General features: G+C 41.1%; 2 protein-coding genes and 1 long non-coding RNA gene across 4 annotated transcripts in view; 2 read left to right on the top strand and 1 right to left on the bottom strand.

Annotated features, from left to right (window-relative positions):
* Positions 1-20,431, bottom strand: part of LOC121613709 — a 30,539-nt gene that overhangs the window by 8,850 nt on the left and 1,258 nt on the right. The window contains exon 2 of the long non-coding RNA XR_006007211.1: positions 18,373-18,451. This is a non-coding gene — a long non-coding RNA (uncharacterized LOC121613709). The remainder of the gene's footprint in view (positions 1-18,372; positions 18,452-20,431) is intronic.
* zfand4 (zinc finger, AN1-type domain 4) lies at positions 70-14,107 on the top strand. Of its 2 annotated transcripts, XM_041947301.1 has the most exons (11): positions 70-386; positions 1,840-2,153; positions 4,217-4,292; positions 5,020-5,087; positions 5,241-5,427; positions 5,781-5,928; positions 6,436-6,453; positions 6,553-7,671; positions 8,520-8,574; positions 12,069-12,186; positions 13,019-14,107. In XM_041947301.1, the coding sequence occupies exons 2-11, from the start codon at positions 1,970-1,972 to the stop codon at positions 13,152-13,154; spliced, it is 2,109 nt and encodes a 702-aa protein (XP_041803235.1). In that variant the 5' UTR covers positions 70-386; positions 1,840-1,969; the 3' UTR covers positions 13,155-14,107. The 2 variants fall into 2 exon arrangements, with proteins under 2 accessions (XP_041803235.1, XP_041803234.1); XM_041947300.1 differs by having other exon boundaries at positions 6,436-7,671.
* The window catches only part of march8 (membrane-associated ring finger (C3HC4) 8), an 81,295-nt gene continuing 80,951 nt past the window's right edge, over positions 20,088-20,431 (top strand). Inside the window, exon 1 of the mRNA XM_041947302.1 lies at positions 20,088-20,206. The gene's annotated coding sequence lies outside the window, so the exon portion shown is untranslated. The remainder of the gene's footprint in view (positions 20,207-20,431) is intronic.

The raw sequence follows: 20,431 nt of genomic DNA on the forward strand, positions 1-20,431 counted from the left end.
CTCACCATCTGTAACGCTTATTGGCTTCTTTGCCTATCAGTCAACTGAAGTCACAAAGGTGTTGTTCAGCCGTATTTGACAGGTGTGATGATGTCGCCAACAAGGGTACCACGGCGACCGACAACGGACGACAGTCTACTTTACTCCTTGTGTACTTTCTAGGGTTAAACGTAATGAAATGCTGCTTAGTTTTGAACATAACGTCACCCTCGGCAGTTACACCGGACGGGACAGGACTGAAGCCGATGAATGTAGCTTAGCAGCTTGCTAGCCATCCGCGGAGAAAGTGGCCATTGTTTGAGTTGTTGGCTAACATGGCAACGGAAGCTAATGTTAGCAGCGTCGGTTAGACGGGCTTCACTACCGTATCATTGCAGAAGATACTGGTAAGGTTTTAACAATAAAATACTAATATTTACCAAGGCTATAATCTGCATTGCGAACACTGGGTGATATAAAGACAGCTTGTGTGACCTTTCTCTGCTAATGTTAGCCGCTGGGGTTTTACTGAGACGATTCCCAACTCCATTCATCTCTGTTGTCAGCAGCTAGCTAACCTTGCCGACCTGGCCTGTGGCTTCTGCTGTGGTGGCGCGGTCAACAAGTTTTATATAGGGTTAAATGTAACGCTAGCTAGAGGCAATCTGCACATTGTGTCGCCTGTAACTTGACCATCTATCCGTTTTCTTTAGAGAATGGCCTATTGTGACAGCCCTTAAATCTCTTGAGTGGGTAACGTTACACACCAGGCCTCGCATACTAACACTATAGAGCCAGCAATCAGCGAGACAGTTCATCTTCTGTATTTAAACCTCAACGGTGGACAGGAGAGGTTATACGTGAGCTTCTGTCAAGCTCTACTAAAGTGGGAGATCTCATTTTAAATGGTTACGTCTGTTAAGTTACAAGTGCCCTGGAGCATCTTCTGGACAAATGTAATTCACAACACACGTTGGGACGAGATGATATACAATAGCTATCTATTAATTTCATCAATCCCAAATGAGAAATTGTGTAATGGTTTGCAGAGAAGAACCTGTAATGTATATTTTTCTGTTCTTTTGGCTTTTAAGTGATAAAAGTATGCTGGGTTATACGACATAACATTATTTCTGATGTTGAATTAATCTTGACTTCCTTTTTCAGAATAGATAAAGCATGATTGGCCTAGCCTGCCTCTGATTCATTTGTATATTATGCAATGTTGGTGAGTAAAGTGACACCAGAGGTAATCTGTCAAAGGTTGTGGTCAGGCACAGGACACCTCATACAACTGATGGGCTTATATAACATACTTGATCTTCTTGAATTTTGGCCCTGGCCATAAATACTGCGCTGAATGTTTTATGAGAGGGTTGCACATGTCTGTTGCTGACACCTCAATCTAAAACATGCTCCAAGATCGTCCGGACGTTTTTTTATTCCATGCATGAGCATAGTTTTTATAGTTTTGTCTGTTATAACTGGTCCATCCTGTTTGTGTAACCGACAAAAGCTACTTCATCAGGCGCATAACTCAGTTGTTGTGTTATCTATTATGTGAATATCCCCCACAGTCATAAAGTGTCTCCTATATATAGTGCTTGTGTGGCCAACCTAATAAGATTTTGTTTGCCTTTCAAAAGTATGCACAAAAATGTAGTTGAATACATTGAGTGATTAAAAGACTGTAAAAATGTTGCATTCACGGACAATTGGAAATTACTTGTTCTCAAAGGTTAGCTTTTGAATGCTTAGTGAATGCTGAGCTGACTTGCAAGTGTTATATCTCAGAGTATAGATGATCACAAATTCTAAAAGGTTACTATAATCATGTTGTGTTTTTGTTTCTGCTTACAGTGGTGGTCATCCTGCATGATGTGTGACGGTCGTGGAGCCAGCAAGCAGTGCCTGTCCCTCTCTCCCTCATCTTGGGCCAGCCCTCCGATTTAACCATCTCACCCTAAAATCTCTCTCCTAACCAGCCAAGATGACCGACAGGAAGGAGCCACCCTTCTTTAATGACGACAGTGTGGGAGCTTTTCACTATAAGCTCCCTTTCTATGACACTATGGAGCTCTTCATAGAGACCCTGACAGGGACCTGTTTTGAGCTGCGCGTGTTGCCCTTTGAGGCTGTCATTTCAGTCAAGGCAAAGATCCAGAGGCTGGAAGGTACAAAACTCACTGATGTGCACTTTGCATGTTTTAGTCTGCCGTTAGAGAATAGTGACCACACTTTATCAGTCAGGATATTGCACTGATTGAGCCAGAAAGCTTCATCAATGATTTAACTTGACTTGAGAACATAAACATTACAGATATACCACATATCCTGTCATTTGTTTGACCACTTTGTGTGGTCTTTTCAGTCTCCTGAGCTGTGCTGTTCTGTACATACCTGCTCTGTGGAGTCGGTTTTGTTCAACTCTTATAAAATAGGATTAGGTTGAAAAGTCATGGTTATGCTCAAAGTTAGATTCCTTAGATCTTGTCACTAAACACCTTGATACACCAATGTTGAGTAGGGCTTTTGTCTTGTTTGAAATTCTAACTAGTTTCAAAAATAAAATATTCAATCTATTATAATCCTCCTTTAAAAATCAGTGTATAAGCACTACAGGCCATGCCTTGTGCCCTAGCTGTGGCTGTTCATATAATGTCACTTTCACCCATTGAATGCGTAGATATTATTCAGTTCGTCTATATAAGCTGGAGGAATGTTGGGAGCCGTGCTGAATCACATCAAGCCATTTTAGCAGTAATGCGTGAAGGCAGTTTGGATTCAGTGTGCAAAATTGTGCAAAAAAGGTCAGGCTGTTGGTTGACATGTAACCCTGATTCCAAAAAAGTTGGTACACTGTGTAAAACTTAAATAAAACCGAATGTGATAACTTGCTCAACCTTTTTGACATATACCAATTGAAAACAGAAGAACAACATATTAAAGACAATATATTTTTGTATTTTACCTCGTTAGCTTAATTGATTTTTGTAAATATCTACTTATTCTGAATTTGATGTAGCAACACCTTTCAAACAAGTAGGGAAAGGGAAAAGTGGTACAATGCTTTAAAACAAAACAACTTTGGTTTGAAACATTCCACAGGAAACAGGTTTGTTGGTGACAGGTGATAGTGTCCCGATTTGGTAGGAAAGGGGCATCCTTGAAAGGCTCAGTTGTTCACAAGGAAGGATGGAGTGAGGTTCACCACTTTGTCAAATACAATATAAAGAATATTACTCCGTAGGCAACATTCTGTAAAACCATTGTCAGTAAACAGAGTTCATTTGCAAATTATTGTATTCTATTTTTACTTACATTTTACACAGCAGCCCAACTTTTTTGGAATCAGGTTTGTGAAATGCAACTGCTTTATTATATCATTACCACAACAAGTCTGTTGACTCACCTGTTGGCTCGTGAGGTAGCAGAGGCACCACAATTGAGCACAGCAGAATCAATTCTGCAGTGTAGTTTAGTGTAGCAGGCTATGTCGATTGTTTAGGAATTCATTTGAATGAAATATGTGTTTATTCAAACTTGACTTTTTTTTTGTAGATGACCTTCCGTATCTACATTCCTTTCTGCTGTTTTCAGTTTTGGTCAGAAAGGCCCCTCTGTGCTCTGTGTGTGAGTAGGTGTGTCAGCCAAGCCTGTGTGTTTGTGATGGAGCATACCACTCTGCAATGAAAGGACCACTGCTCACTCACTAACACTGGCTCACCTCCAGCGCCGGGTCAGCGAGTTCACTCATTGTGGGCTCAGAGAGCTTCCTGACTACACATACACTCCATCTCATTCCAAGGAGTAACTCTAGAGAGCCTTTGTATTCATTAGGCTGTCATTCCTCAACAGGAGTCTTATTATTTTGGTCTCATTTTCAATAATATTCAGTACAATGTTGACGTAGTCCAACCAACCTCTTACATTTCACCGTTTTAGCTGTAAAATAAGATGACTTTATGGTTAGGTAGCAGTGTAGCACATCAGATAAATTAGCATTATTTTAGTTGACAATGCTTCTGCTCTATGATATTCCCCTTTTCAGCAATAACATAGTTCTGTCTTTAGGGGGCAGACATGAATCATATTCGGTGGTGTATAGATGCTTCCGTTGGTAGCTTTCCCACCTTGCCTGTCCGTCAGATTAATGAACTTAGTCTTTGAAAAATGAACAGGTTCTTGTCAACTTTGGTTGTTTTCTCTCCTACCTTTTGTCTGACTATCTCTAAAGGTATCCCGGTTGCCCAGCAACACCTTATCTGGAACAATCTGGAGCTGGATGATGAACATTGTCTGCATGACTATGGGTAAATCTATTCCTCCCAACCCTTTTTGTTTTTCAGGGCACTGACACCGAGGCAAAAATCACACTCAACAAGGCTTGTTAGAGCAATTACTAGCAAAATGTTTGAAAACACGCTGTATACATTTAGAATCATTTGGTTTAAAAGACTTTTTGTTGTGATGGTGACTCAGTCTTAATTCAGTTCAAGGTGTTGTAAATTGGCCAAAGATGTAGAGCTGGATGAGACAAATGACATACTGGTCATGTTGAGGGAGCTTGCCCCTTGACTCTTTTCAGTTTATGAGATGCAGACCTCACCCTCCAGTGCTCTGCTGGCTACAGATGGTGGTTATTGTTATGAATGCTTGTCACTTAATTTTCCACATGAACAGCCTCTGGTGTAGTCTTGCTAGGCTTGCGCATCACACTGCAGCATGCTTTTGAAGTTTTAGAAGCAGAGGGGTAGAGTAGGCAGTGAAACATCTGCTCATTTGAAACAAATGTTCCATTGGAATTCCCAGTTGTACACTTAAGTTCATCTGGAAATCATCCTGATCCTTGAAGTGTTATTTACTTTAGAACAGAGCCTCTCCCATCTGCCTCAGAAGTAAAGCATTTTACCCCAAATGTAAATATGTTACTTACTGTTATTTCCTTCTCTCCCATTAGAATTACATGCACAGGGGAATGAGTTACAACACTGTTCACTTATTGTGCTGTTCTCATAATCACTCTGTTTGTGTTTACAGCATTTCAGAGGGCTGCACTTTGAAACTGGTCTTAGCAATGAGGGGAGGCCCTATTAACACCAGGAGAGGTAAGGAAGAGGCCAGTGAACTGCACACTCACATAATAACTGGGCATCTGCAGCTTTAGGATGTATAGTAATAATTAAAAAAAGTAAATTCCCCAATACATTTGGCTATAAAAGATGCAGCTAAATCACAGATGCCCTCTATTCTTTTGTCAGTAACCATGGAGGATCCTATCAAAGAGGTGGCTGACCTGATGGAGAACACAAAGGAGGAGGGCTGGGAGAAAAGCCTGTCCAATAAACAGGTCACATTTGTGGTGTATCGTGAGGGTGACCAGCTAAACTTTTTCAGAGTGGTCGACAGGGGAGATGGCACCCTGACCCCGCTGTCTGAATCTCTGAGGTCGGGATATTTTCTGAATGTCTGTTGTTTTTATGCACAATTATTATATTATTCTGTTTTCTCTGTCCAGATACAGATAGTATGCATATAACAGGAAATGGGTTTGCTTGCATTAGTCATCATTAAACCCACAGTAACAGAAATATCAGAAATGTAAACAGAGATTATTGCATATGGTTCTGAGTATTGACAATGGTGCAAGGAAAAAAAGGTGCAAATGAGGAACACGCATTAATTGATAAAGTATAATTATTATTGTACAGCCAGTGCAGAGTTTAGTACTTGACAGTGATTATTCAGTGGTAGTTGGTGGACTAGTAAAAGGAAGTGTTTTTGCCTCTCATATTTTTCAGCGGTGGCTCTGTGTACAATGTGTGTGCAGAGGAGGAGGAGGATGGAGAGAGTTCTGCAGCTGCACAGCAGAGCCTTGAGAACTCAATCACCATGAACAAAATGAAGCTACTCAAAGCCAAGATGGAGGACATGAACCTCAACAAGAAGGTTGGAAGCTACTGGGCTCATTGAAAACCTACAAAAGATTTACATTGCAAATGTGGCCTTTGCACCTTTTTTTTATACATGTACATATGCTATTAAAAACAGGCAGTATGCCCTTCATGTAAAAGGTGTTATTCAAGCAGATTCTTTATAGCTGTATTTTTTATCTGTAAAATGATTAAACCAAATTATGTCTCGTATTATCATCACATAGAAACCTGCTAATCATAATCATAGATTAAAATGGTAGCCAGCAACCATTTTGCATACTGCAAATGTACTTCACTGCACTCCTAATTTGCATGTTTGTCAGACGATTCAGCTTTTCATTACATTAAACTGTTGACTCTATATTGTTTTTCGAGCTCATAATAAACTTCTGTAAACAGTTTGAATCAAGTGATAAGATTAACCTATGATTTTATAATTTTACAGTATGGGGGAAAATACTAAAAATCTGCAGTACAGTTGGGGGGTCTGTCGTATAATCTTATTGTCTCTGTCCTCCAGCCGAAGAAGTCAGCAAAGGTAAAACAACGGCCTCCCGTCAGCGCACATCACTTCAGTAGCTCTCTAGGACCTTCCAGCACACGACACCATCATCGCATCTTTCGGTCGCTCCCCCAGGTCAACCAGCCTTGGCGGTCTAATGCACAACTACCTCCAATTGCAGACCATAAACCTGGGGACCCCTCCTCGCCCTCCGCTGCTACAACATCTACCCACTTGTCCATTCCTAGACGACCCCCTCCCTCTTTCTCCTCACCTTCTTGTTATATGCTTCAGGAGGAGGAGCCATGGGAGACATCCCCACCATTTGCAAAGATCCGCCCCCCTCCCAAAGTGTCCCGGTTAGACATTGGCAGCACCAGGTTGATGAGGGACTGTGTGTACCCTCAGCTCCCTCCACTGTGTATCAGGGGGCCACCTGAAGCCAACTTTGACCCAGCTGAGCCTGTGGCAGAGGTGGTCGGGCTTGGTTTGTTAGAGGAAGCTGCTGGACTCGTGGTGCCAACACAACCTGGAGCACCATTTGGGGAACTGTCAGACCCTCTGAGTCTGGATGTGTCCACCCAGCCAGAGGGAGGTCGTCGGTCCTTCGAGGTTGGGGCTCAGCACCAGCTGCCACTCTCCCCTTCCCCTCTCAACACCTGGACACTTGGGACAAACGATACTCTCACCAGCAGAGCTGATAGGACGCAGCTTGGCACATCGTTTCACATCAACCCTCCCTCTCCGTTACCCACCTGCTCCTCACCATCTACTTGTACCAGACCGCTGCCTCAGCCTTTTGATTCCTCTGTCTCCTGTTTACAGCCCCAACTTCAAGCACAATCCTCAGCACAAGTGAAGCCAGGCGACACATCTCTACACCCCTCCACCACAATCCATCCGCCACGCCTTCGTGGTGTTAAAGTGGAGTCACCTGGCAAGAGGCCAGAGCTTATTTCCAAGAGTGAAGCAAGAGGCATCACTAAGATGGCCAACCAAGCCTGTAAGGAGCCACTGGGATCCCTGAATAACTCTGAACTCACGGCTTCTCTGTCTACAAGGGCTCCCAACAGTGGCAACAGCAGGGACTGCCTTGGAGAGAGTCTGGGACTTGCACTGGCATTACCTCCTGCCACTGCCTCAGGACAGGGCAGCCTTGGCTCCAGGCTGCCATCCATCCCAGCTAACGGGCTCCTTCAGGATGATCTCATCAGACAAATGTCACCGTTGCACCGGGCAGCAGCCTCTTACATGGTGAGCACAGATAGGTGTCAGTGTTTGCTGCTAAGATTGGATCTCTGAAATTGTTTTTAATGCTCAATTTGTTTGCTTTGAAATATTGGTATTAGTCTTCCAACAATGATTTGGGAAAATTGCTCTCACTTAAATGTGAGTATTAATGATTGACACAAGTCCATGTTTATGCCAAACCACAAAAGTAGCAGATGTTTAAAAGTAAAGTCGAGGTGGTTGATATGAAATTCTTTTTGCAATGATTGTGACAGCATTACAGCATTTGATACACAATCATAGAAGTTTCCAAAATCACATAAGATCACAATTAGTTTCATCACATTGATTTGAATTACTTTATATTTTTCATAGACCAAAATCACAGGATCAAAAACTGCAGACATTGCATTGTCAAATATTTGAGATGTCATGTTGTGACAAATTTCACTAAGATCTAACTGTACAGTCATTTAGATAACAGAATTGTCTGTCAGGATGTCGAGACGTGGTGATAACGGTATCTCCCAGCCGCAGAGCAAAGCACTCAATGTAATGATAAAAGAATAAAGCACACCCACATGTTGCTTCTCCTTTGAAAGACTACTAAAATGCTGTAGTTAGTTTTCATCAGGCATTAACCCGTATGTGAAATAGTACATACAGTGAAATTAAATTTTCCGCTTTATTTTTGATATATTAAAATGTATCATGTTTGCAGCATAAATATTACCTCACCAGTGATCGTGGTTACTTTCAGCTCTTTTCCAACACATTTTTTATTTATTCAGATTTTTCTCAAGCCATTGCATTGCAGTAGTATTAATGATTTGCTCTAAATATTATATTTCACGTTGCTGTTGTTTTCTCAGGCCACCAACAGTCTTGCGTCAGCGGGGGGAGTCATGACTTCATTCGGGAGAATTGGTAAGGGAGACGCACAAACACCTTTTATGTTTTCATAAAGCACGAGCATATAAAGAACCTTCTGCATTTACAGCCGCGTGTTGTATTTTCAAAATGCTGTTAGACGTACCGGAGGGCACACATCACAAATACACTGTTGTGAACTAAGATGCAGTTCTTGAAAGCTGCAGTCACATATAGAGAGGATTGTAATGTGAAAGCCTTCAGTGCATGTTGAGCGCTACAACAAAGCTCCTCAAGGGTTTTAAATATTCATTATTGCTACAACTGCAGAAGCAGCACACACAACAGGAGGCGCCAGGCCTACACACAAGCATACTCACTTATTTATGACGGACATTGATATGCTTACATTATTCACAGAGAATACAGATAGATATGCATGGATCAATCCACCAAGTAGTGAGTCAAGGTTCTTCATTTTACTCTATTACTGGGCATTTATTCATCAGTTTCAGTGTTTCCCACAAGCTGAGATTTTATTGGTGGTTGTGAAAGAGTCCAAGCAGCATTGAACAGCCACACTAGCGACTCTACTTTCAACTGCATTTCCACACCGAGATGTGAAAGACATAAATAGAATAAGTAGGAAAAATGTATTGAGTGGACTTCCAAAATAAATTCCATCTAACAGAGACGCTAAGTATGCTGACTCTGGTGTTCACACTTCAACAAGTTATTCAAAAAAGATTAATTTACTCCTCAAGCACGATTGTATTTTTTAATCCTAATTGTACTCATGGGGTTTGTTTATTAAGAATGAAGTCTGAATTTTCTCATTTACATATTTTATGCAGAATGTTTTAGAGACAGCCATGGCAGTAAATACAGCTTTTGGTCCCGTTGGGGTTACCTCTCTATCTTCCACATAGATGCCCTCAAGAGCTATAAGAATATATGGCAACTAGAAAGTTTGGATTCTGAACAGGTCGTTCAAGGACAGTTGGACTTAAATCCACTCTTGTAATTCTCCTGATTGTACTGTGCTGAAAAGTGAGTCATTCCTCCATTGTAATATTGCATGTGCATCTGTCTATATTCGACATTCATGGTTTCCTCACTCTGGACATATTCCACTTCAGACTGATCCTCGTAGCATGATGCTCTGCCTCCATGTTTTACTGTATGGATGCACGGGTCAGTTACCAGCCTGTTGGTAATCTTTATTTTACAAGTCTGTAATTAACTAATAGTTTGCCAGAGGTTTCCTGGACGGAACTATGTAATTTGGTAGTAATTGCAGGGAAAATAGAGGCAGTGTTCAGATGAATGAAGTTTCCAATAATAAAGATATGATGAATGAATATTTACTTGGTTTTAAATGGAGCTAATTCAAAGAAAATTTTTCCTACAAGTACTTCTTCTAGTGCTTCCAGCACAAACAGTTTATAACTGAAGTTCTTTCAAGGAAGCTTCCTTGGAAATTATTTGGAAAGTATAGACCTGTAAAATAAACCATATTTTAATTGGTCTGTAAAGCAGATCTATTGTTCATAGAAAGTCATTGTGCTCCAGCTACGCCAGCTTTCATTGTGCTCCATGAAAATATTAAAAGCTTTTCCGCTGTCATCAGTGACTTGAATGTAGAGCAGCACAAACAAAAACAGTCTGCGGTTTCAATGAAAATATCAACACTGAAACAAGCTGAGATACTTTAAGTAAGAAAAAAAAATATCTTTGTGTCTACAGTCCTGCTGTGTGCACAGAAAATGTACTACACATCAGATCCTCTGCATTAATGAGTCAGATTAGGATTGGAAGCAAAGAAACTGGGACAGCCCATAATTAAATCTAATCAAATTCAAGTTGGGTCTATTACATAAGGAAATGTGGAAATTGTGCTTGAGTGTATATGTTTGAACCCACTGTATGTCTGACGGTAGCAGATTCAAGTACACAAGACACATAAAAATCCAATCCTACGCCCAGCTGCTTGACAGCTTGCTTCATCACAGAGCTGTCAGTTTTATCTGTACGTTTCTGAAACCCCACGGCTCAAAAAGCCAGCCGAGCTGCATGCTTCCTCAGACATGATTATCAGGGGGACAAGCTGACATAAACCGGTGTTCCCTGACTTGGGAAATGAACACTTCATTTTCTGAGATATTACACCAGGGGAACGGTTCAAATGGCAGCCCTGAAACGCAAATAAAAACTGAATGCAACCATTTTGAAAAGAACTGTGTTTACTGACAACAAAGTGTTCCTGAGCCCATGCAGCAACATCCTTCATACAATCATGTGTTCACACAGCGGTGAACCTCGCTACATCCCTGCTTGTGAGCGACTGAGTCTTTCCAGGATGCTCCTTTCATACCCAATCATGATGCTGTCACCTGTTACCAATGAGCCTGTTTACCTGCAGAATGATCCAAACAGGTGTTTTTGGAGCATTCAACAACTTTCCCAGTCTGTTGTTGCTCCTGTCCCAGTATGAAACATGTTGATGGCATCAAACTCAAAATAAAATTTAAAAAAAAGAAAAAATCAAGTAAGTTGGTGAGGTGCAACATTAAATATATTGTCTTTGTACTGTTTTCAAGAAGTATACCTCAAAAAGGAAAGAAAAGAAACTGTCACTTTCTGTTTCATATGTTTTACACAGCCTCCCAGCTTTTTGAGAATCAGGGTTGAACATGATTGACTGTCTACACTATTTCAGTAATAGCAGTGTCACAGATGTACTGCTGTTTACATCTAGGTAATTACCTACTATTGTTAAAAAATATACACCAAACTTGAAATGAATTGTCAGGACTGGCAAAGAAGCCCTCGATAAAACAACATGAATGTGTTTGAACACTGTTTTTAAGGGATTATTTTCTGGCAGTTTTTTTCCTGTGGGTATCAAGTGACAAACATCAAGCAGATACAAGGCGTCATATGAAAACACTCTCTTTGTCCTCAACGAAATAGCATTAAAATAGAAAGTTAGACAAAACTAAGTAAAATAGTGAAGACTGACAGTTTTTCAGACATGTTCAGTGAGATTTAAAAGCATATTGCATTACTGGCCACACTCCAGTGTGTGATTTCACAGCAGGTGTTTTGCCTTTTGACAGCTGGTGAAAACGGCTGCTTTGACATCACTGCTGGGTTTTGGTCAGACGTACAACGTGGCTGAAAGTACTGAATAGAGAAGTGCAATTTTCCTCCCTTGCGCAGTTCTGTGTTGCTCTAACCTTTTATGGCTTAATGATTACAGGGATGGGTCTAGCTTGCGCAAATTTGAAGCCTGTTAAATGTTAAATAAGTGCAAATTAAAGCAAAAGACTTTGTCAGAAAGTAGAAAAGGATGTGGGATGTTCCTAAAATCTCCAGCTGTGCTGTTTACAGACACCAGAAGTACAAATGGCATAATTTACCAGAGAGCCAAGCTACATGATTGAACTGTTTGTAGATTAATCCCTGGCACTGATGCAAACCTTTGACACAATCAGTTATTCCACTCTGGCGGCTGTAAGGTGAATAAAAACTGTTTCCTCTACTCAAAGGCACTCCAGCGTACCACCTACCTCCAGTCAAGGCTCCCACAGGCACCAAGAAGAAGAGCTCAAAGCACTGCTTCCTCTGTGGCAAGAAGACCGGCCTGGCCACCAGCTACGAGTGCAGGTATAAGTGCCTCCAGCATTTCCACCTGCACTCACTCTCTCACACACACTCAACGACTCTAAATCAAATCTCTCCCTGTTTGTCATTCTTGTCCCGAAGCACCCCTTTTAGTAGAAAGTGGTCTTTTTCCTAGTTCATCATTTTTTTTCTCTCAGCCATCTCTCCAGCGGAAACACGTCTCTGTTCACTACTTGTTCTGCCACAAGTTATTAACATTATCAAAGTTTCTCCCTACGACATCAATCTGGATCACTTCCCCTCTCTCGGGCCTTGTCCAGGGCGTACACATTGAAGCTGATGCAACAGTATGTAACTCTAATCTCTTAACACCAGACACTTTAAGGGGAGCTTGCATCTGTGTTCAAAAGACTAACTACCAGTTCTGTCAAATGGGAACCTTCTGTGATTAAATGAGTAATGTAATTTACTCACTGTTAGTGCTCACAAATGAAATAAATTGGACGTCTGACATGGTGTTGCTGCTTTTACTAATGGACTCACAGGGGTACAACGATTTAAGCACATAAAGTAGGCTTTCAGTCTTAAGAAAACCTTTCTGTGGACGAGTGAGAATAAGAAGGGAGTCATGTGACTGCATCAGCAGAATAGCCTGATGACTGAGCAGGTGATGTTTGCTGATGGAGAAACTGAATGTTTTTTTTTTTTCATTGCTTACTGTGAGGTCTCCTGAGCAACACATGTCATGGAGGCTGTCCTGGCCAACCTAACCAGGCAGCTGGTTGACAAGGGAGGGTTTGTGAGACAAATAATAGTTCTAGATCTTTATTTTCATACATGCGTACCAAAATATCTGTTTATTTAAATGTTTCAGGTGTGGTCACAACTTCTGTGCCACCCATCGCTACGCAGAGACACATGAGTGCACCTACGACTACAAGAGTGCCGGACGGCGATATCTGCAAGAGACTAACCCTCTTATCAGTGCTCCCAAGCTGCCTAAGATCTAGACCCGACGAGCCTCGCCTCTCATAAGGGACGACCTGAAGAGCTGCAGGTCAAGCGGACTGAATGGTAGAGATTCAAGCAGAAAGAAGGAACTTATTCACCACTGTGTGCTTTTTTTAATCCGCCAAGTTTGCTTCAGATTTAAATCCAATATTCTGTAAAGCCAAGTGTGAACAAACGAGCGCAGACTGAAATGGCACAGAACTACTTTTCACCTTTTGACAATGTGAAGATGTTTATCCTTTTTATCTGTTACCTTGTTCTTTTTCCATTGCCTAAAAACAAAACAAACAAAAAAAACCTGTGCATGTATGTAGGTAGTTTTTGCTAAATATATCTGCTGCACGTTCAGACATATCTATTTTTAGTTTTGTCAGCCTTTTTTATTTTATTTTAAATAGGACCGCTGATGACTTTTAATTCGACAAGTCTTTGACAGATGCACTTTAGAACTATCATATTTATACATTTGACTTTCGTTATTGCTGGGGGGGGCGGATTCTTAACTTTCTGTGTTTGTCTTATGAAGTGTTTATGTTGTCGTCATCCAGATTTTTATATTCTGCACCTCTGAACGTCTTTCTTACATGGGCACATACATACTGACATCACTAATGAAATATTTCCTAAAAGAGAACAGTACACCCACTTATTGATGAAATACTTAATATTTATTAATGAATACTACTTATTTATATTCAAGGTTGGTTTTAAATAGAAAGTATGCAATGTGTGTAGGTGTGAATGTCAGTTGTAATCTGTAATCCTATCAAGTAAAGTGTATTAGGATTTGGAATTTGGTTACGGTATTTATGATGTGTCTATAAGTAAGGTGGTTGCCATAAAAAAATCTTTTGTAAGTCTTTTTTATTGCTCAGCTGTTGCAAAAACTAAAATGCTGTTATAGTATCTACAGGGGTTTGATCTAATAAAGTTTCTTTCCGTACATACTGTAGAAGACTCGTGAAAGTGTTTATATCTGACACCTACCTAATTATATTTCCGACTGATTGTTTTTACAGATATACATAGTCCTGCTATAATTTCCTCCCATTTTCCTTACGATGGCCTCAAGTCTTGCTTTTCCTCATTATTTGCACATTGAATGTTTGACCTTTCCTGCTGCTGGCCCTTAATGGTTTTCGTATTACTGTGAAGTAGATGTGAAACTGTTTCTGTTTGGTGTCACTGACTCACTCCTGTCACAGTACCATGTCCCCCTGACTCAGACGCATGGCTAGTTCCTTAGCAACAAGCTGAAATTTCTTTGAACCACATTAGAGCCCCTCACTCTCCTAATTCCAGAGAACGTTAGGACAAATATAGATGAGGACAACGTCTTGTCAGGTCGTCCTTCGTTAGCGCTGTCACCAGTAAAAGCGATCTTAATACTGGGCTACTATCTGCTAATGTATTTTACTCACTAGTTTGTTTGTTTTAAGTGCTGCAACAAGTTAACACCCTTTATTTAAAAAAACACACATCTGACTAAGAACCCAAGTGTGCGTGTGAGCTGGTAATTTGCTCTAGGAGGGTATTGTTTGTGTGTAAATGATTAACAGTAAATTTTGAATATCACTTGTGGAAAACAAAAGTTCAGTTATTTTTTTTAAATACAATCACATGGTTTTTATATCACACAAAGACCAATATTCAGATTCACGACATCAAACCTTTCAGCTCTCTTCTGATAGGACTGTCCACAGATGGACTGATCTCTCTGGGCTCTCGGTCACTGGTTCACATTTTCAAATGCTTATTAAACCACTTCAAAGCTGCAGTTTGTTTATGTGCACACATGCAAAACACAAGCTAATCCTGCAGAGTGGAGTGCAGAAAATGTTGCAATCAGTAAATACATGAACACTTAGTGTAATCAAAAACATAAATACGCCGTCTTTCTTTGCGGGTGAGTCACTGAGTCGAAGGGTTCAAATGAAAAGTGGGGGCTCCGCTCATTATTCACTTTGCTTTCACTTTGGAGGCAGTTCCTGTGCAACAGACAAACCCTGACCTGAGTCACGTCTCAGTGTTTTTATCCTCACTTTCCTCCTTCATGTTGTCTGGCTTTGATCCAAGATAATTGGGCTGGTCAGCGTACACTGCTGGAAAGTCTCTCTTGGCAGATAAATGTACCTCAACATGGAGAGGTGCATCTTTTTCAAAAGGCAGTCTTACAGGCGTCTCGAGATGAGTTTTAGAAAACTGCATCATGCTGATTTTATTTCAAACTCTTCAGTGCAGCAGCAGGAAGTACAATTTTTTGCTGATTTAAAGTTTTCAAAAATAATTACATAATAACAAAATCAATGCCTTTAAGTTCAGTTTATCCACTGCTTTGGTTTATTGCCACGTACCTGCAAAACAAATGACACCACCACCAGCTTAAACTGTACTTTGTTTTTAGTGCTAATGAGCAAATGCTAATATGCTAACAGGCTAAAATAGGATAGTCAACACGGTAAATATTACACCTGCTGATCATCAGCATGCTAGCATTAATCTCAAAGCTCTGCTGTGCCTGAGTGCAGCCTCATAGAGCTGCTAGCATGGCTGTGAATGGTTTTCTACAAGAACTACGAGATTACAGGAGCTTATTTTAAATAATATACACCCACTAAACTTTTCTATTTGTTAACTTAACCCAGAGGCTGTTTTATCAATTTAAGGGTTACATGAAAAGGCAGATTCCTGATGGTGAACTTGGTGCTCATCTTGGTTTCTTGGCTTGGTCTTAGTGACAACACATTTTTAACAAATCTTACAACACAGACTGTGGCAAGGAGTTTGAAAGGCGTGAGTATTTCAGGTCTAGGAGTGGGCATTAAAGGAAGTGTAGAGTGTGTTTGGAGCTTGACTAAAAGTCAGAATATTTCTGCTTCTGCTGCATCGAGTTTGTGGATTAATTGCTGTCTCTTGCGAGTCACCCAACTTAGGGTAGGGGTAGTGCAATACTAAATTACTCTCTCTGCTCTTTCAGGGGTGGATTCTTGTGATTTTCCTTCCATAGTGTACCTTTTGGGATATATATACAGGTTTTGATTTGGTCTTCTTTCAGCTGCCTCTTCAGTGCAACAGTCCTCCACTGTTCCTGTGCAGTGTGTAACACAAACATAACAAACCAAACGTCTATTTTCTGTTTCAGGATTGTTCCGCTTGCCTCTTGCAGCTCTGCAACTCTGCCAAGAGCTGCAAGTCTATATTTTGCACTGACTGAAAAACAATGCTTTTCTTCTCTTTTTTTTCAAAACATGGTGTTTAGAAGAAGAAATCCAGCTCAGTGAGGGTGGCAGTGGGCATATTCAGTATCAAAATGTGTACAGGGCTAGAAAGGATTTTCTGAAAACACAGTACATTGCAGGTTACTGATTACTCATTTAATAGTAACCCATCAGGGCCGTTGAGCTGCACAATATACCTGGAACTTTTACAGCTGCACTTGTGTGATTTTTGCCTCCAGAATACATAAATACTACATTTAGTTAAATAATCTCCAATATACAGGCTGAGATTTGTAGTGCTGTGATCACCACCTGCCATCAGTATTAACCACTAGACTGTTCCATGAGGAAAAAAAAAAAACAGTCTCTCCAACACTAAACAATGACGTCTGCATGCACTGGCACAATGAGGAAACAAGCAGAAATTAACCCTGTTGACAAACATAAAGCACGTTTGACAGATTTCCTGCCAGTTTTAATGCGGCTGAAAATGATAACTCAAAGTCCTCTCTCATCGAGTATTTACACTATTTATTCCAAAGGCATCTGCGCTGTTTCCAGAATCAAAACACAGTCCATTACCACTCAGTCTCGTGTGTTGTTCTAAATGATCTGCATGAAGCGAGAATGCTGCTGAGTCATGTTTGTCAGTTAAAAACGTGAGACAATCAAGCACGACCGGTCTGACAGGTTCTCAAAGCAGGAAGGACACACCAAGAAAATCTTATGGAAATCTTTTACCATCTTGCCCCCCCTCACCTCCACTCCCCCCTACTGACAGGCCCACTGACCTCCAGGGACAAACTCTTCTTCGACCTGTCTTCCCACTCCCGTATGGTGGTCAACCACCACCCCTTTCTTTCTCTCTTCCTCTGCCTCCTCTTTTTTAAGAACCCTATGTTGCATACTTCATTGGGCTTGGCATGCCAACTTCCTGCTATTATGCCCTGCAGTCCTCCCAGCTGATCTCATACATCCCGCTCTAATCCGAAGCGCAGCAATTCTTGTTGTTTGTCAGCCTGGAATGACTATATGTAAGCTTCTCTCTGTGTCTGCTCTTAGCAGCCTATTTGGATTTCTAAAGTCCTGCAAATGTGGTGAAAAAGCTGTTTTTAGTCTCAACACGACGGCCATGTTTCACTTTCGTGCCTCTCTTTAACACAAGCCTCATCCTTATCTCTCCATGCCACACAGCGTGAGTGGTAGGCCTATCTTTCTGGCGCAGAGACACATGCATGACAATTTGGCAGACTCACTTCTAAGGTGCCCACATCGTCCAGAATGAGCACAGAGGCTCCGTTGTCCCACCCCCAAGGACAGCGTGGCGGACTGTGCATCAGTAATAAGCCCAAACACAATGACAGGTTTCACAGAGATAGGGCCGAGGCTTTGAGTCAACGGAGGATACATTCCCCCGTCTAATAAGTGAGACTCTCCCAACATGCTGTGAATGAGGGGCTCTTTTGCTGTGGAGTTACAGTACATCATGTGATTCACCCAAGTTAGGGTAGTCATACAGTACGCTGTAGGCCATTCATAATCTGCAATAATGACCATTGTACTAAAATATATAAATACAGTCTGGTGGGACTGTTTCCTGCAGAGGACAACTGTTTCCTGGAAGTTGTCCTCTGTAGGCTGATAAGAAATCTATTATGTAATCTCCAGAAAATCTAATGTATAATAGAAAATGTCAAAGATAATAAATGATAAATATGTTTATTTTCATCTTTAAAGGAATAGTTTGACATTTTGGGAAATATGAAAAAATTCACCTTCTGCCTGAGATGAGAATATTGACGCCACACTCATATGAGTATGATATCAATCTTTTTATTGAACCCGCCACCAGAAATTTATTACAAGTAGGACTGTGTCCCAAAATGTCAAATTGTTGCTTTAAAGCTTCATACAGTTATTGTTTTGGCCACAGTTATGGCCGGTGGAAAGCCGCTTGCCAGTTTGCACTTTAGACAGACGCAGCAGCATTAGCATTCACCTGGAGTCAGATGTCCACCTGATGATGTAGCCAAAATCCAAAATTCACTCTCCTTTTGGCTCCGTTTGGTCTCTATGAACTGTATGAAAAGAGGAAAACATGTATTCTAGCTCTTTGATTATAATATGTTATCAATAAAATCAATGTATAATAAGAATTATGATAATAATAAGAATAGTAAAAAAGTAGTTTAACAATAGCAACAGCACAATACAATAAACCATGAATAATGCACAAAGAGGCAGTGGATGGACTGAGAGTTCTTGTTTGGGCATAAAATGAGAAGCAGTGGCTGATGTATGAAGGTGCCAAATTACATAAGGCTTTGTGGACAAATTAAAGGAGTTTTAAACATTTCTAAAAGCTACAGGTAGCCAGTGCAGTGATGCGTGCACAGAGATAATGTGATGCCTCTGTCTTTTTTTTTTTTTTTTTTGTAATAGTCAAACTCCTGGCTGCAGGGTTCTGAATTATCTATAATTTTCTTAAAGGCTTATCAGGGAGAGCAGTAATATAAGAGAGTTGCAATATTCTAAGCGCCTAGTAATAAAAGCGTCAGCATTTTGGCCTCGTTCTGAGTTAAAAACGGTGTGATTCTGGCAGTCTTCCTCAGAAAACGTGTTTGCAACCTTGTTAAAGGCTATTTAAGAGTCTAGAACCACTTTCAGGTCTGTAACATGTTTAGATTTGCTTGGACAAGCTACCAAACACTGACCCTAGTCTCTGCCTTTCTGCTTTTCTTTCTGCTCATTCCTTCTTCAGAAATGTTTACCCATGCAGATGTTACTATCAATTGACAGGTAAAGAAAACATTTAAAGAACTGCAGTTGTCTGGTGAAGCAGAGATATATAGTTGCATATCATTAGCATAACAGTGACCGTTGACTAATTATGTTGGCCAGAGGGAGCATGCAAAAGGAAAAAAGAATAGGACCTGGAATGCTTCCTTGAGGAACACCGCATTAAATGTCAAATGTCTGTGACACAAAGTCGCCTGACAGGTATGAGGAAAACCAGTCATCCTCAGAGACCTGCCCATTCTCAAGCCGATTGATAAAAATGCCGTGATCAATCAGACCAAATGCAGCACTCAAATAGGGCAGCAGCACCCCAAAGAGTCTTGATCGTGGAGGCTTTGGGGTTGTGTTTGTTTTCAGAAATGATCTCGGAGAAACGGGCCTGTCTTTCTTTTTCTGACAGCATTATTGTAAATTCTCATGTGAAACTTCAAGATGTCAGTGGTCATTTATTCTACTTTTCCTCCATTGTCTCTCAGCCCTGTCACACTTTCTTCTTAGCTGACAAACAGCAGCAGTTTTACTGGAAAACGTGTGGCCTACTTGTCTTTGCTTAATTCCTGAAGGTTCGAAGCTTAAAAAGTCTCCAAAACTACATTTGAAATTATTAGAGAAGATACTTTAGCTGCTAAATGCTCCATAATGTGCTGCAGGTGGTGTTGATAAGAGTTGGGGTTGGGGTGGGGTTGATAAGAGTGGTGCCACTGGCCAGGTTTTCACAGCCATACGCAATTGATAGAAAACATTATGTATTAGCTGAGCTTTGAATATTTTATCTGCCATCATCATCATAGGCTACACTCCCCAGCACTGCTGCCACCACCGTCATCATCATCACCGCCTTCATCCTCCTCTCCTCAGTAGCGCACAGCCCTCAGTGCGCCCGCGTGCGCCGCCTGTCCTTTAATTTCGTTATTTTCTCGCATTTTTTTTCCACTCCATCTTAACGCGGAAGTCCGTGACGCACCACTACACACAGCTGCTCAGCGGGAGCAATGTAATAAACAAAACGTCGTCATTCGGTGGCAAACGCAGCGGTGAGTGTCTTCTTTTCTCTCTTAGTTGGAATAAGGACCAACATTTGGCCCGATGCAGCTACGCGTGCGTCCGCACTGAGGCTGCCCGGTCTCCGCTGCGCCTCTCGCTTTATTCAGCCTAACCGGAGGCGGCTGGCGGTCGCTCGGTCGGACGGACTCACGGACGGACGTCTGGACTGCGCTGGGATGTGAATGCGTGAGAATTTGCTCCTTTTTTAGTTCTAA

The sequence above is a fragment of the Chelmon rostratus genome, chromosome 11, assembly GCF_017976325.1.
Source record: "Chelmon rostratus isolate fCheRos1 chromosome 11, fCheRos1.pri, whole genome shotgun sequence".
Taxonomy (NCBI): domain Eukaryota; kingdom Metazoa; phylum Chordata; class Actinopteri; order Chaetodontiformes; family Chaetodontidae; genus Chelmon; species Chelmon rostratus.